The sequence below is a fragment of the Gavialis gangeticus genome, unplaced genomic scaffold, assembly GCF_001723915.1.
Source record: "Gavialis gangeticus isolate Ggan-Ray unplaced genomic scaffold, GavGan_comp1, whole genome shotgun sequence".
Taxonomy (NCBI): domain Eukaryota; kingdom Metazoa; phylum Chordata; order Crocodylia; family Gavialidae; genus Gavialis; species Gavialis gangeticus.
In genome coordinates, this window is record NW_017729022.1 from 64,044,622 (window position 1) to 64,061,359 (window position 16,738).

Here is a 16,738-nt window from a genome sequence, read left to right on the forward strand (position 1 = left end):
GCATGCTAATTAGCACACTCCAGTGGACTCGATTCATCAAGTTTGCTCTGATGCTCTGTAATTACATTGCATTGGAGCAGTCTTACAGCTGTACAGACACCCAAAGTGTGTAGCTTATTCTGGGGTGTGTTATATGCGAGATAATATGGTATATGTAAAGCCTATGTGCATGCCCAGTGTGAATGGGATGTTTTTGACATTTGGGGACAGATTGATTGGAATGTTTGTCTGGTCTGTAAAAGCTACCTTGACAAACCCTGTTGTTCAAATACCAAGGGCCAGATTCCCCAGAATCATGAGAGTGACCTAAGCACCACTAGATTTTAATATAACACATTTTGGCTTCTTTTTATGTGGATCCTGGTTTCTGGGCTTGTAGAGTCTATTTGCCACTTTCAAGTTTTTCTCCCACCACGAGGGCAGAAAGCTAGCATTTTAAAATATGAAATGGGATCGGCTTCCATCTTTAAACATGTCCATTTGGGAGTTATGTGGATTTTTCATATGACCTGGTTATTTGCTATTTCTAATGTATATCTTGAGGGTGTTGCCAAAGTGACTGACTTCTATTACAGCTTGAAATCTGAAAATCCAGTAGTTAGATAATCTGATATAGGATCAGCTCAACTGTTTTTTAGATTTTCCTTTCATTTTGGGATGCCCAGGCACCCCAGATTACGAGCTGTTTTGGAAGATTTGGTACAGGTAGAATGTGGACAAATCTCGTGATACTTTACCTTTTCTTTATTTCTTGAAACCTCAGTTGCTGATTCAAGTTATTTCCTGAAAATTTTAGTCTTTTCTTTTTCAAAGTATCATTCTAGCCTGTTTCTGAAGAGCTTGAAATTATAAATATAAAATAATCACATAAATCAAATATCACAAGTCAAGTAATAAGGAGTCACAAACTGCAGCAGCGTTTAAATCTCATGATTTCTGAGTCAATCTCATGATGCTTGAGGTCATGAGTTTAGGGTTGCTGGGGTTGGCTCTACCTGTAGTATTAACAACCAGTGTACAAGCAGTGATACCTGGTGCTTAGGATTTCATCAGGTTGAGAACCAAGAGACATGCTTGAGTCAGGAATAGTTCAGGAGTTGAGAGCCATAGTCAGGATCAAACCAAGGGTTACACAGAATGACTGGCTGCCAGAAGGACTCTTCCCCAGCTGATGGGCCTATTGTGGACCTACAGTTAAGTATATTTTGGGTCTGCCAAATAATGAAGGCCTTCCCCATTTCAGGAGATGGGTCACAGCTTTGGGCTACAATGTTTGCATCCCTGAGTTAGGACAGGAGGGGGATTCTAGGCCCTCTTCCAAAGCTAAAAGCCCTCCTTGATATTTACCTCTAGCTGGAGTGGTGATTCATCAGTACATGTGATACTCTTTTAAAAAAGAGAAAGCTAGAAATTAAGGAAACCAAACCAGCAATCCAACTCAGAATAAAAGGTTTTCTGAAGAACAAAAAACCCTGTAGAGAAGTGCTGGAGTATTTGAACTTGTTCATAGCATAGGCCCCTCTGAATAGCAGGATCATCTGCTCTCCCATTCACAATTGCAAGGACCTTCCAGTGCCTTCTGTTTGTGATTGCATAACACCCCAGTGGCAACTCTGGCAGTCAGATACATGGCAAACAAACATGAAGGATGTATTTAATATATTTGTAAGCAAGTACCAGATTGAGGGGTGATGGGGGAAGGGGAGATATGCCCTTTCAAGCTCCATCCACAAAAAGCTCATCCATGTGAGATACCAAAATAAAATGTGGCTTGTAGTATAGAGAAGTACCTCCAGAGGTCATCTAGTCCAACCCACTGGCTGAGGCAGGATCTGCCCTATCCAAACCATCATATTCAAACACATACTCTAACTTCTTTGTAAAACTACAGTCAACCCTAACACAACACAACACAACACAACACAACACAACACAACACAACATCTTATGTGGAACAGGGGTCCCACTCCTCCCCAGTGAAGTGCAACATAGTACAATAAAACTTCACAGGAAATGTAAGAGCAACATGAAACACCCTCCTGGGCACAAATTGCCCTCTCCATGACACAGTATCTCTTCTCCCCCATCTCACCACACATGGTCTCCCAACACACCCTTCTCTGAAAAAAGTGACCTCTCTCTCTTACCACCCAGGTGCATCGTGAAACACCCCAGTGGAAATGAAAGAGTTAAAGGCCCTTCTAAGACACAGAGGTTCCTCTTTCCTAACCCAGGGGGCTGTAGCTGCAGCAAGATGCTCCCCTGAGAAATGCATATCACTTTCCCCAACACCCCACACAGGACTGACACACTGCCCCTGGGAAACGGGCTCCCTTGCATTGCTGCTGTCAGACACCCAAGTCTGAAAGCAGGTGGGTCCTCCCACAGCAGGCTATGGGAAGTTCCATCTCAGCTCTGGGCCACCCACCCAGTCCTGAGACATCTGAAGTGTGTTGGCTTGTCTCTCTCTGCAAGCTGATGGGACACAATGGCCATGGGACTGTAGAACCCACCCCACTCTCACCACATTGCTCTCTTTTTGGGCCCTCACTCACCTTAGTGCCTGCACCAGGTTCAGGTTGGCAAACTGGTGGCATTCCACAAAAGCCTGCAGGATCTGAATGTTCAATGAGTCCCTGGTGGAGGGAACAGGGCAGAATGAGGAGGTGGGAAGGAAAGATGGAGATGGTGATTACATTCTTTTATGATATACCCCAAGGAAATGACCCACAGCAGAGTTAGGTTTAGGCTTCTCTGTATTCTGACTTCCTTGGGTCATCTCATGCCATTCCCTCCAACGAAGTTCAGCCAGGAACCTTTTGCACTATTTTTATGTTGGGGGATTGCCTCGATATTATCCATAAATGGACCATACAGGCAGGGTATCTGCCTGCCATGCAATGCCCCAACATGTTCAGGGAAAACTACTACAAGATGAGATCTCATCCATCTCATGTAGTCTGGATTTAACTAGGCAGGGCTCCCCCAGGGCAAGTACCAGCTTTATTTGTCCACACGAGGGGTAACAATGATCCATTCAGTTTAGAAGCTGATGGCTGAAAATGGGTCCCATGCTTAGTGCAGACTAAGAGAGTTTAATGAGCAAGGAAGGACTCACCGCTCCCCCAGGAAATCCCCAATGGCTGTCTTGTTCAGGCCTTCACCCTTGTAGAGGAACTTGGCAATATCCTGTAAGTCTGAGGACAACACCTTATGCTCAATCAAATAGTGGATCCCCTGGTGGAGGAGAGGCAACAGGTTGTGAGTAAGGCACCAGCTCAAGGGAAGAAGGGAAGGACAGCTCTGGATGTCATCCCCCTGAGCTTTGCAGGCCTGTCTGCCAAATTCAGCTGTGCTATAACTCCAGCTGCACGTTTTCTCCCCCTCTGAACATAGGTGGGTAGCAATACCCAGCCAGGTTCCCATCTTATCCCTTCCCCTCATGTCCCACAGAGGAATCCCCACCAACATCCCCCTCCCTCTGCTACCCTGGAGCTGAGCAATTCTGCAGGTCAGACTTGAGAAAAGGTCCCCTTTTGCCTGAAAGCTCATCTAAACCATGCAGAAGGTCCAGTAAAAATTAGTACCCCCATGGTATTATGGCTACACTATCACTCCAACGCTACCACAATGTTTCATTTAGTTATTTTGAAATTACTTTGACTCTTGTTTCAAAAGCCCATTTTTAATTCAAAATCAACCCAATGGGAGGAGGGGGAGGGGAGTTAAATAACCCAAAAAATTAAACAAATCCCTAGAATTTGGTTTGGTCAGCTTAAAATGGTTTTCCACCCTAGTTTTTCTTTTAGGCCACCAAAGTGAAAAATCTATTTTCCCCAACAGTTTTATCCTCCCCTGTGTTATGGTGGGATTATTTTTTTTGCCAGGAAGTCATCAGGCTTAGAAGCAGAGCAGTGGAGAAAATGGCATTTAAAATTTATTGAGTTTTCAAAGTATTTTTTCTATGAGTTCAAAACAATACCCCAAATTCTTGGGCTCCTCTGCAAAAATGTTTTTGGGGGGGCACTCAACATTACATTTTGACCAGATTGACTCATTGCAACTATTTTAATATGATATTATAATGACATTTCAAAAAGAAATGTTGTTTTCAAAAGAAGAACCATAACACTTCCTCCTGTTTTCACACTGCCAAAAGGTTCCCCCCCACCCTTTTTTTATTCAGAAACAAAATTTGGGTGAGATGGACATGGTTTCAGAAACCATTTCTGTCAGTGTTTTTCTGACAATTCTATTCCATAGCAATGCCCACAACACACGCAGCCCTATCTGGGAATAAAGTTATGTCACGTTAAAGGGTTTGAGTTGGATGGGTGAATTTCAGCCATGTGCACAAGATTAAATCAAGTTCTTTTTCATCACTAATGTCCTATTCGGATCTCCCCAAACAGGCTTGATCTAACTTAGAATAAGACACCAAAAGGGTTTCCTCTATTCCTTTGTGGGGCATAAGCAGAAGCCAACTTTGTGCTGGCCTCCCTCTGCTCAGGGGTAAATACTGTTCAGCATGGACCATGCCCTTCAGTGGACTGCTATGTTTTACTGTTGCTGTGTTGGCACACCAGGATCTCTTTGCTGGTCTTTGTGCATGCATGTGTGGGTGGGGAAGAATGATGGAAAGTTGCTAAGAGCAAGAACAGTTTAACAAAAGTCACTCAGACAGTAGTTGTGGTTAAAGTGATGAGGACGGATAGCTGTATCATAGCATGTGGTTTCCCTTGCTGAGCACAAAAAGGTGGTCTAGCTGAGAGAGGGTGAGGGGAAAAATAAAATAAAATAAAAAATCTCCCTCAGGTCTCCTCTTATTTAAACTGATCTCTGAGTTGCTGAAGGGGTTTAGAAATGTGGAGCTTGGGACACGTGGGTGGATTGCTCAACCATGTAAGTCTACCCATGTCTATATCATCCATTGGGCTACTACAGTTCAGGTACAACCATTTTCTGTAGCTCGTGGTAGACACAGAAGAATTGTGGCTAGTTTCACATCCAGCAGGCTTGACAGTAACTCATTTTGGGGGTGGCCTTTGGTGTGAAGCCAGACCAACACAAACTTATATCTGTGGACGGTCCAGCACATGTGAAACCTCTAGCTGATTTTACAGTCTAATTCTTAGCCTCATTCCCAGAGCAGTTAGGGAAGCCTGGACTAATTTGCTCTCAATGAGCAGGAACTCTCTTCTTATGCCTACCAGGGGATGTCCAACCCTCAGTCAGATATGAGCAACAGGGCCTGGGCTAGGGAAAACACACTTGAGCTCCCTTGGGGGGCAGAAGAAATGTGACTAAATTAAGCCTCCCCATATCACCCCTCCTTTTGTTTCTTTTCTGTTTTGGGGGTGCTTTAACTGAAATGGTCCGTGCTACCCATGCAGACATCCCATCCAGTTACGGGGATGCAGTATGGAATAGTGTTCTCTAAAGAAGTCATGATGCAAGGGGGAGAATGTTGCTTGCCAGAGCAATGAGAAATGAGCCTGACAGCTCTTATACTCAGTTCCTACAATCCTCTTTTTGTGCATTTCAATCCCTGGGCAAATGTCTTTGTAGCGGGTGCCTGATGTGCAGCAAAGACGAGTCTACACAAGATTCTAAGCAGCCAGAAAGGTGCACCCTACCTTTGCGGGGTCCATGTTGAATTTCTTCCGGCCTGCACTCAGATGTCTGTCCTTCTGCTCTGTTTTCCTGCAGACACAAAGGTGGAGAATCAAGCTTGAAAAATAATATTAAGCATGGGATTTCTATGAAATCTATAGAACGTTAGTACAGTGGTCATATGCTACTGCTGGCTCTCCTGGCAAATGGACAGGTCCTCACCTCTCGCTTTCATTTTGGAAGCCATCTATCTGGGCAATGACCTCAGCAATCTCATCCTTCAGTTTCTGGAGGAGAAAAAACACACCAAGTGAGTGAGGATACAAAGGGAAGGGAGAGAGGTCTTGTGCTCCAGTTATGCTGTGTGGGCAGTCAACCAAGTAAACCCTCCACCACCCAAGAACTACTCATGCTACCCTATTAAAGTGGGCATGACTCTCTGTCATGACTTTGTCTACCCAAACTAGATGCAGCTTGAAACATGGCTGTCAAACATGGCTGAAAAACCTAGTTAAGCAGAGCCAAGGGATAAAAAACATGGACCCACGTTGGCTCTTGAGTGGATGTTGGGTACTATGCCCAACCCATTGAGACCCTTCACCTACAGCCTCTACACTGTGTACATGGCCAGGGAAGGTGAAGAGAAGGCAGGTGGACTGGTGACTGCCCAAGGAGAGTCACTTTGAGCGTGGAGGTGCTAAGTTGTGAAACACAGGCACTTGTCATTCAGCAGTTGCTGCACACATTCATCGATGGTTTTAAATGTGAAGTTCACACCCTTTGAGCCTTTGGTAAGGCTGACCTCCAGCCAGATGTGACTGGATGGCAAAAGGAACTGAGTTCCTTGCATTTTATTTGGGCCTATGTCTCTGTGCCTACTTAGCTGATCAGCCCCTCAGGGCAAGGGCTGTTTCAGTATCTATACAGCAGCTAGAACAATAGAGCCCTGGTTTTGATCACTGCCAATATTTGTCAAACCCAATACTTTCTGGGTTTTCCTGGGACTGTGTCTTTCAGTAATGGAGCAAGTCATTTTAGATTTGCCAGCTGTCCAACACTTGTTATAGTGTACCACAGACAAGCAGAAATTCCCCTGGGAAAAAAAGCTTTGCTCTTGGACCCGGTGACCAAGCCACACCATACAATGATGTATCATCAGCCAGCTTTGGGATGACAGTAGATTCATACCATTGACCTATAGTCCAGTGTCCTGTCTCCTACCATCCCAGGTTCAGATGGTTTGGTTTTCCTGATCAGGTCTCCTACCTCCTCAATTGGTCTGTGCCTGAAGGCAATCACACACAAACAAACAATGCACGTGGAAGGAGTGCAGTGCTGTCCACAAAGAGAGAAATCCCTTCTTGACTGTGACAATCCCTCTGTAATTACCTATTCACTATAGCCTTGCTTAATTTTTCTCTTCTAATTCAGGTTTTTATGCTGTGTCCAGGATATCTGAGCACCTAAACATTGTGGGCCAGATTTCCAGGTGCTGTGAATGAGCATGGGGGAAGGAGGGTTGCCTGCACACTGGGAAAAAAAAATTGATATGATGCCTCTCACTTTGGACCTTGGGAGTCTTTTGGACCGAGCCTGTTTGGACCTGGAGAGTCCTGTGAGCGGGTGGGCACCACTTGCTCTAAAGGGCAAATGAAAGTGCTCCAGGGCTCCCCCTTTAGCCGTCCAAGTGGTTCTTCATTCCTTGATGGAACCAGGGGTGGATTATGGGGTGATGGTGCCGTTGTCAGTAAGTGTGCCCCTTGGGGAACCAGGAGCAGCTCAGCCCAGGGGTCACCCATGCCAGGGCCATGCGTGGGGGGGTGGATGACTGTACAGGCCTGGTGATACTGCCTGCTGCCATTGCAGGAGCACCCATGGGTCTGACTGTGGTGTGAACTCGTGCACTCATGATCAGTGTGGCAGCACAAGGAAAACAAAATTATGATGCATGGAGGCTACAGGCTGCAGTCCTGTAAATGGATAGATTCCAGTTGCTCTGAAGGGCAAATGAAAGTGCTCCAGAGTGCCCCCTTTAGCTGGCCAAACAGTTCTTCATTCTTGGATGGAACCAGGGGCAGATTATGGGGTCATGGTGCCATTGTGAATAAGGGTACCCCTTGGGGAGCCAGGGGCAACTTAGCCCAAGGCACCTATACCAGAGCCATGCATGGGGGGCTGGATGACCATGAAGGCTTGGCAGGGCTGCCTGATGCCAATCCAGGAGCACTTGTGGGTCTGACTGTGCTGTGATGTCATGCCCATGCAACAAAAATAATGTCTGGAGGCTTCAATCTGAGCAGGTAGTGTGCACCTCCTCATCTCCAGCCAAGCCAGGGCCAAGGGCTAGGGGTGGGTATGGGGCTCCCTGTGGGCAGCTGTGGCTTCAGGAGAGCTGGGTTTTGGCAGTGAGGGGATTAGTGGTTTGTCTGCACCCCCTGATGTAATTACCAAAGAGATCAGCGGGGTGGATTGTTATGCAGCACCCCCTGCTGTAATTTACTGCCAATTGCTCACTGAGCTTTATTCAATTTAAAAGCTGTCACTTGTACACAGTGATGTAACAAATTAAAACATACCATGTCAATTTTAACAAACCTATTTAATTTAGTGAGATTCACAGATTGATAGATTATATGGGGCTGAAAGGGACCCTGCAGATCATCAGGTCCAGCCCCCCCGCTCTAGGCAGGAAGACAACTGGGGTCAAGTGGCCCCACCAAGGTGACGGTCCAGTCTCCTCTTGAAAACCTCCAGGGTAGATGATTGCACCACCTCTGGAGGGAGTTTATTCCACAGTCTGGACACCATGACTGTGAAGGAGTTTTTCCTGGTATTAAGCCTGAAGAGGCCTTCCAGGAGTTTATATCCATTGGTCCTGGTCTTCCCCGGGGCTGCCCTACTGATCAGTTGTTCACCAAGCTCCTGATGCACTCCTGTGATATAGCGGTAAGCCGCTATCAAGTCCCCTCTCAACCTTCTCTTCTTTAAGCTAAAGAGGCCCATGTCCTTCAGCCTTTCCTTGTATGGCTTGCCTCGCAAGTCCCTGATCATACGGCTTGCTCTTCTCTGGACCCTCTCAAGTTTTTGCATGTCCTTATTGAAGTGCAGTGCCCAGAACTGGACACAGTACTCACACTGTTATCTCACCAGTGCTGAGTACAGTGGGAGTATCACTTCCTTAGTTTTACATGAGATGTATTGGTTGACGCATGCCAGCATGTTGTTTGCCCACGTGTTGTTTGAGAATTAAACTTCTGTCATGTGTACAAGTGCCCCATTGTTCCAGTGAGTTGCTCTTCAGGACTTGAGCCTAGTTGCCAAGGTGATGGACTGAAAGGCAGAAACTGTCTTTTTTGCAAAAAACCTTGTACCTGGGACTAGGTCAGTAACGGTTCCATGGCATTAGATAAGTAATGGGTAATAATGAACTGTAACCACCAATACTGAGCCAGATCCTCTGTAGGCACAAATTAGCACTGAGCCTTTGATGTCAACAGAGCTACCCCAGTTTACACTAGCTGATGGTTTGGGCTGCTAATCCATTAAACTACCTGGCCTTTTTTACAGCATCTTACTTGCAGATCTCCTGCAGCAAGGTTTCACAAGCTGGGCATATGCTGGTTACAGACCATATTGGTGTAACCGAAACCTCAGAGTTTGAGTTTGGATCACATCAGGGAAAGCCTCTGTTGTCAGGGATCTGCTATGGATGGGATGTGTTGCTTTGTAAAGAGCTGCACCAGGGAAGGGGTTCTGGGAAGGTTTGTATGTCATGAGGTAAAGAAGCAGGATGGTACCTACCTGAATGTCCTCCAGCAGCTCCTTCCTGTGCTTTCGGATAGTTTCTATTTCAGCCTCTTCAGCCTCAGTCAGGTCAGATGACCCTGCAAATACAAAAGGAAAGATCAATGCCATGGGTGCCATCTCAGGGCAAGGAAAGCCCCACATCACAACATCCCTAGGTAAAACAAAGTCACTCCTGCTGAGCCCTTTCATCCTATAAACCTCTGCCAGGGTACCTTGCTTCTGTTTTGAGGCCTCCCTTGGCTATTATAATCCTAGGACCAAACCTTGCTCCATTGATGCTCCTCAGTCCTGACCCTGTAGTGCCCATATTATACCAGTTCTTAGCAGCACACCTTTACATCAACTCCTGTCTGTAATAACCCTCCTGTTTCACTCCCAGCCTGCCGTGAGCTGAATTGTCCTTTCCACATCTTTTTATGCAAACAAGCGTGTTTTGTGAACAAGATTTATTTATTTATTGGATTTACATACCAATGTATTTGTTGGATTTATATGCCAAAAAGGCTCCAGGCAGCTTACAGTAAAAACAAACAAAAACATAGCTACTCATAAGAGCAGATAAAATATTAAATAAGATATATACATCTATCACAAAAACTCCCTAAAATAAACCCAACTTGAACTTTTATAACAACTTTATTATGATAAAAGGTGCACTGAAATAAATGTCCGTTAGAATCGCAAGCTTCAATAAAGCACTGATCTAAATATTAAGTATTGCCCATTTCTGTACATATTTTCTGAGCAATCGAGGTAATTTTATTTAAAAAACAGCAATAGAAATGACTCAGGAGACAGCCTAAGATTATTCCAGGTTGAGGAAGCAGTTTGGGGATTTAGAGCATCAGAGAAACTGTTGTGGGAAGGTTTTGTTTCCCAAGAACTATGGACTCCATCAAGACGCTAACTCGGCTATACTTGTCTTCTTTCTAATTTACAGGAAGTCAAGTAAATAATGACAGAAATGCGAAGACCACAGAATGATTCACAGAAGGCCAAGTAGAAAAATTGGGGTGACAGCATAGCTACTAAATATAATCTGAGCACTGCACAGCATGCTAAGCAAGAACAGCAGGGAAACAGGACCTGAAGAAGCACAAACTAAGAGTCCATATGAGGGCTGAAGGAAAGCACCCCAAGGAGTCAGATCAGCCCACAAGCACTGGGAGTGCTCATTCTAGATGAGCCCCAAGTCAGAGTCAGCACTGGTAGATATACACTGGGCCCATCTACTCAAGACATTTACTTTGCAGTTGTCTAATTAGCTCTGCAGTAAAACATTACTGTCTATACATGCGGTGCTATTTGTATGGACCAAACTAATTAGCTCCATCATAGAATAGTACTGCCAAACACAAGTACTAGCTTATGGTGGAGTTTCTGACCCCACAGCAATGCTTGTGTAGATGGTGATAGAGCTGGTTGGGGCATGAGAGTGCTTCAGTGCAGGGGCTGCCTGCCAGCTAGCCCCTGCACTGAAGCACCTTTGTGCCCCAGCCACCCCTCTGCAGCATATTGAGCTGGACTGGAGCATCCCTGGGCTGGCAGGTTGACCGCCCAGGTCCCCTGCTAGCCAGGGCTGCTCCAGCCTGGCTCAATGTGCTACAGTCCCAGGTACATGTGCAAACAGCATGCCCAGGAGCAATAAACTCTGGTGCAAACTGCACCAGAGTTTATTCAGTCACCTTAACAGCATGTGTAGAAATGCCCAGCAGGCAAAGAGACACCCACGGGGTACAACATTTCTCTACCCCATGTCAGGTCCGTCTAACAGCAATCTCTCTCCGTTGTTTCATAAGCCAAAATCCCCTGGGCCTCCCGTGTCTGGAGAGAAAGGGGAAGTCTTACCATCTGCCTTGGAAACTCAGTGTGGATATCACACTCAGAACAATTTCTAAAAATGTGATGGAAAAGGGGAAGGAACTGGCAGAAGCGAGGGAGAGGAAGAGGAAGACAAGAATCACAGGTGCCCCCTCTCACTGTGTCACAGAAGTTTTGGGGGTGGGCTGGCCCTATTCGAGAGCTGCTGCATGGTCTTCTGTTATCTGCCACCCTTCTCCATAGTGCTGCATGCTGAATGGAGTGAGTCCCCTGCACATTTCATGTAAGAGGCGTAATTACCACTGTGGCTGGCAATGGTGGCAGCAGTGGCAGCTACCATTTTAGTGCCCCTCTAAATGACACCCAGGGCTGGTGTACGAGTCATTCACCCTTGTTATGCTACTACTCCACATGCCATTGGGCTGAACAATGTTCAGAGTCTCTCTAAGCCACAGCCCTTCCCTGCCTGACTCCAGATAGTGCCATGAATGCAGGAAAATCACCTTTTTTGGGATGAGACTGCTGAGGCTGGAGAGAGCTGGGTGGATAGGAGCTTGGAAGCTCAGGCTAAATTGCAGTGTGTTCCTCCAGTTTGGGAAGCAGCCCTTTGTAGGGGTAGGAGGAAGCTGCCATGTTTCAAGCCACCATGATATGTGAGTTGGGCAGGAAAACCCCACTTGCCCAGCTTCCCTCAACAACCAGTATCACAGGGTATCATGATGCACAGCCTGTTCTGGGGGCTACAGTACTCTGCCTCAAATTCCTAGCTGGGCTGTACCCAGCCTGTCTTTGGGTGCAGCTAATAAGAGAAAAGGCCCAAAGGCAGATTTGCATGATGTTTTTTACAGCCCCACCCCTGGGATCCACAGAAGAAGACCAATTTAGAGACTGGAGCAGGCTGTGTAGACAATGAGGAGTTAAATGTCACACAGGGATATACAAACCACCATGCTTCTGGTGCATGGAGAGTAAATAGGAAGGGAACAGAAGATGCAAGCATGATGAACTGTGGGTGTGGCAGTGGGGAACTGTCTAGACTCAAGCCCAGGTACCCACAAACTCTGCTAACTCTGTACTGGAAAGTGAATGGATGAGGAAGGGGTGGCAGCTCTATATGAGCTCAGCCACACACTTGCAAGCCAGCTTCTCAGCCCAGATTCAGTTCACCTCTAGGTACACTTTTGAGGGCTTTGAGTGAGGCTGGTAGTGGGATTGGGCCCCTCTGCATGCCATGACACAGGGTGTTTCCACACTATGTCCTTGATGCTTTTGGGCAGAGACATTTCTGGATGTGCCCTAGCCACCTACACATGCAAAAACCTAGAAATGCAGTGGGGAAGTTACCCTGGGGGTCTCTCCCAGAGCTCTTTACTGCTGGGGATATGGTGTAGAGATACTTAGATAGGACTGCAGTGTATGCACACAGAGGCCAGGCATCCAAATGGGTGCAGCTGTAAGCACAAACAATTGCCTCTGCAGTTTCCTCCCTTGTTTAGTAATGGGTGCAAAACTGTGCCAGCAATACTGAAGGTGGGGCTGGGGCCAGACTGAAAACCAGAACCCACAATACTGAGGTCTGCGTTGGACTTTACGTCCAGGCTGAGCTGTGAGTCAGCGTGGAACAGCAGCAGAGCGCTGAGCCCCTTACTCTGGCATGGACGCTGCTCCAAGCCTTGCCAGCGTTTTGAACCTAGCCCATCCATTCCCCTCTGCTCCAGTGTAGAAGCTGACTCTCCCTCACCTAATGGAGCCAATGTCCCCATCTGCATAGAGTTCTCTTGTATAGCAGCACACCCGGGGTAAGTCCACAGCACAGGTGAATGTGTCTACCTTTCCACCCAGCCATAGACTCTGACGGAAGCTGAGGCCCACTGGTGGCAGAACAATTTCTCCAGAAAAATACGCATCAGCAAGCTTTTATCACTGAATGAGCCACCAAATCAATGTCATCTCTTGATCCCTAGACAATGCCTCTGACACAGAGAGCAAGGCTGGCTTTTGAAGTGGTGCTGGCCAGCTGTGGTCCCGTGGGTAGCGAGGCATTTTGCACTGCTTCAAAGTAGGTCTTCTGCGACTGGTCCATTATCTCGTTCTGTGTTTGTACAGCGCCTAACATCACAGGATACTGGGGCACCACTCCAGAACAAATCCCAAATGGCAAAAAGAATTCATTCGGTCTATTCGCAAAAGTAGGACAGCCTCCCTTACACAGCAGGCAATGCATTTGGAGACCCACGCTTTCCTTGAGCAACTAACCTGAAAAAAATATGTCCCTGCTTTGCACAGAGAGATGAGGGCTCTCTCTGCCCTGGTTTTGCTACTCTATGAGTTGGTTGCAACACTTCCTTTCAGGCACTAAGGGCCTGATTTTCCTAAGAACTCTACTCCCCTTTAGACAGCTAAAGGAAGTAGCCAGAGACTGCAAAGTGCTCAGTGCCCAGCCCCTCTTGCAACAGCTTGAGAGAACTAGAAAATCTGACCCCTTGGTGCAGGATTTGACCCAGCAACCAGAGGGTTTTCAGCTCCCACTCTTTGTTCATGGCCTTAGCTACGCCATCTATGTGGCTGTGAGGTGATATCAGAGACAGATGGCAGCTGTGTCCTTGTGTTAAGATCCTTTGTTTTTTTCCCCCTGGAGCAAGTGTGTCCTCTCCCTTGAAACCTCATGTCCTTTCTCAGAATGGGTCACACCCAATATCTGCCTTTTGGGATTGCCTCCAGAACACCTTTGTCTACCAGATCCCAGGCCTGCTGCACTGCACCCAGCAAACCAGGAAATCAAAGAGTTTTGATCTTTCTCAGCCCCTGGGTTTGTGGCTAATCTCCTCACACCTACTTCTGCCTCTCTATACCCCCCTAAAACAACTGCTGCAAGGAAAGCGAGAGATTCAGGCCAATCAACCTTTCTTCTTCTCTTGGGGTGGGGGCAGGTGGAGAGGTATTTAGCTGTGCTATCCTGAAGTCAGGTAGAGGCAGGGCAGGGTGGCACTTCAGGCTGGTGATTCTCAACCAGAGCACTGCAATATACTTTTAAGGGTGCCCTGCAGTGCCATGTAATATTAGCATTGTTAGGTGTGCAAAAACCTTCACGATTCACAGAATGAGCGGAGAGATTTTTAAACAGGAATCCGTAGTGTCACAGACATTTTGACCTACTGTGGTTTTCCTGAGTTCTTTGCAACAGAAGAATTGTTCTATTATTTTTCTGTAGTTAAAAAACAAGTGAAAGCTCCAAGCTGGCATTTTCTGAGGGGTCCTTGAATCTAGAAAGGTTCAGAACCACTGCCCTAGAGAGTGACTGGTTCAAAGAAGCACAAGCATTTGTCAGGAACAGACTACTTCATCAGGTGCTAACAACGCTCTTCTCTGGGGGGCCAATTTATTATTACTGTGCCCCAGGTAGTCACTTGCAATGCACAGCAGGTGCAGATTTGCACCACATGAAGACACTGGTAATTTACACTCACTGTCCGCTGATTTGATCCTGGTAGAAATGACTATGCTGGGTGCAGTGCAAGGGTGAATCAGCCCTGCCTGGTGCAGGAGGACTTTGTTATGGCATTTGCACTCTGTTCTTTCTGCACCTCTATTCCTGTCACACTGAGGCTACATCAGAGGAAACCATTGTATGCAGTCACATGTTGACCACCATCCCAAGTGCCACGTACTCCTGATACCCCAGCCTGAGCCAGGAAAACTGCCCTCTACCTTTTTGCCACCTACCTAGGCTGAGGGTCAGCCTCTGAACACAGGTCTGACCCAGCTCCAATTCAAGTTGCTAGGATGACACTGGTTGACATCAGGGAGGAACTGCCTGGAGGTAGGGGGGGAGGCCAATACCTTGACAGAGAAGACACCTCTCCCTACAGCACATCGTCCACAAAACTACAAGCCCTTTGCAGAGCTTCTAAGAAACGTCTTGGCTATGTTCACCCGTCCCATCCCCATGGCAGCTGCTAGCCCTAATTGAGTCAATCTGACCTGACAGCATTTACAGGATGAGCAGCACTTTGATCAACAAGGCAGGGGGAAGATGTGGCCAAATCTCTTTAAGAAAAGACTTACCGATGGTACAATCCATGCTGAAATGACACTCCGAGGCAAATGCTCTTTGTGCGACTGCAAGTTCCTCTTTCCCCGCTGCTCTTTCAGGCGTCTGGCGGAATTAATGCGACTTCACCCCAGAGTCTAAAATTGTGTCAGCTGGAGGAGCTGCGGCTCCACCCCCTGGTTCCTCCCCACAAGTTTATATGGGTGATGGAAACTGCGAGCTCTGACTGCTAGAAGCATGCAGACTCTGGTTACTTCTTACATAAAAACCCACAAGAGAAAGCCAGTGTGTCTTTCCATTGCCACTTCCTCAGCTCATTGCTGGGGGTACCTGTGCTCTGGTTTCATCCAGCCTGCTCTAGGGACAGGGGGAGTATAAAACAGCTGCTTTAGGGTGTGGTTTTATGATGGAGAAAGACTTCCCCCCACCACAGCTCAAAGTAGCTCAGCAATAGGTAGAGAGTGGATGAATATTCCAGTATTTGTGTGGGCCTCTGGTAGGTTCCTGCTGCCAATGAAATGACATGACCTGAATCCTTTACTCTCATCTCAAATGGGTCCTTTTCTGACTGGCCTCATCAAGAAGGAGTGGATCAAGCCTAGAGTTGTCCCAATATGGAGGGAGCTGGCACTGACCTGGCCTGAGCTATGTCTGCTCTGATGAAAAATAGAGGGCTTTAGCTGGCAGAGCAGTCAGTATGTCTGTCACTTAACTCTCTTCCTTTCCCTCCAGCCCCGGAAGGCTGCTCACTTCCCCTTAAACTAATCACTCTTGGTTGCTATGTCCGTGGTCTTTTGTACGTGACAGCCCTCATACCTTCTGAGGGAGGAGCCTTCATGCCCACACAGAAAGCTCAGCAGTTGGCATGCACACCTCGAGAGCCCCCTTTTCCAATCAGCAGGGCAAGAATCAGCACAGACTAAAAAAAATCTAGCACATGAGGAGTATGACTGTCTGGGCACAGACCTTTCCCCTCATCCAAATTACAACTGAAAATGTTGAGAGTGTGCCACTTTTCTGTGCCCAGTGGGCATGGGCCTAGAGAGACTCCCACTGCTTTGCCAATGCAGCCCCACACTGCTCTGTATCATCCTGGGCCGTTCCAGTTTGGCCTCCCAACGCCTTCAACGCGACAGCCAACATGGTATAACCACCACCCCTAACCCTAACACTGGCGTGGCATCCTGCCAAGAATCAAACACTCTATGATTGTGAGTGACTGGCGTCCTGAAGACCACAGCCAGGCGGCCTGAGGGAAGGCTGTGAATAGCTTCTGGTCTTTAGCAACCAGTCTTCACCCCTCAGATTCCATAGTCAAGGTTGTCTTTGCAAGGAAGATAGCTACAAATTTACTTTTGGAGGGGGGAGAAAAGAGTTGTTCAGTGTAAGCTACCATTTATAGGTCCCTCAGGTGAGAGGAGGTCCAACAGGACAACCCTACAGGGG

The 16,738-nt window shown here is 47.0% G+C and overlaps 1 protein-coding gene across 1 annotated transcript in view; it reads right to left on the reverse strand.

Annotated features, from left to right (window-relative positions):
* The window catches only part of CYTH4 (cytohesin 4), a 23,833-nt gene extending 7,595 nt beyond the window's left edge, over positions 1-16,238 (reverse strand). The window contains exons 1-6 of the mRNA XM_019515258.1: positions 15,307-16,238; positions 9,415-9,497; positions 5,836-5,900; positions 5,637-5,703; positions 3,119-3,237; positions 2,556-2,636 (exon numbers count right to left, since the gene is read on the reverse strand). Coding sequence (XP_019370803.1) covers positions 2,556-2,636; positions 3,119-3,237; positions 5,637-5,703; positions 5,836-5,900; positions 9,415-9,497; positions 15,307-15,322 — 431 coding nt within the window. The 5' untranslated portion in view covers positions 15,323-16,238. The remainder of the gene's footprint in view (positions 1-2,555; positions 2,637-3,118; positions 3,238-5,636; positions 5,704-5,835; positions 5,901-9,414; positions 9,498-15,306) is intronic.
* Positions 16,239-16,738: the final 500 nt, after the last annotated feature.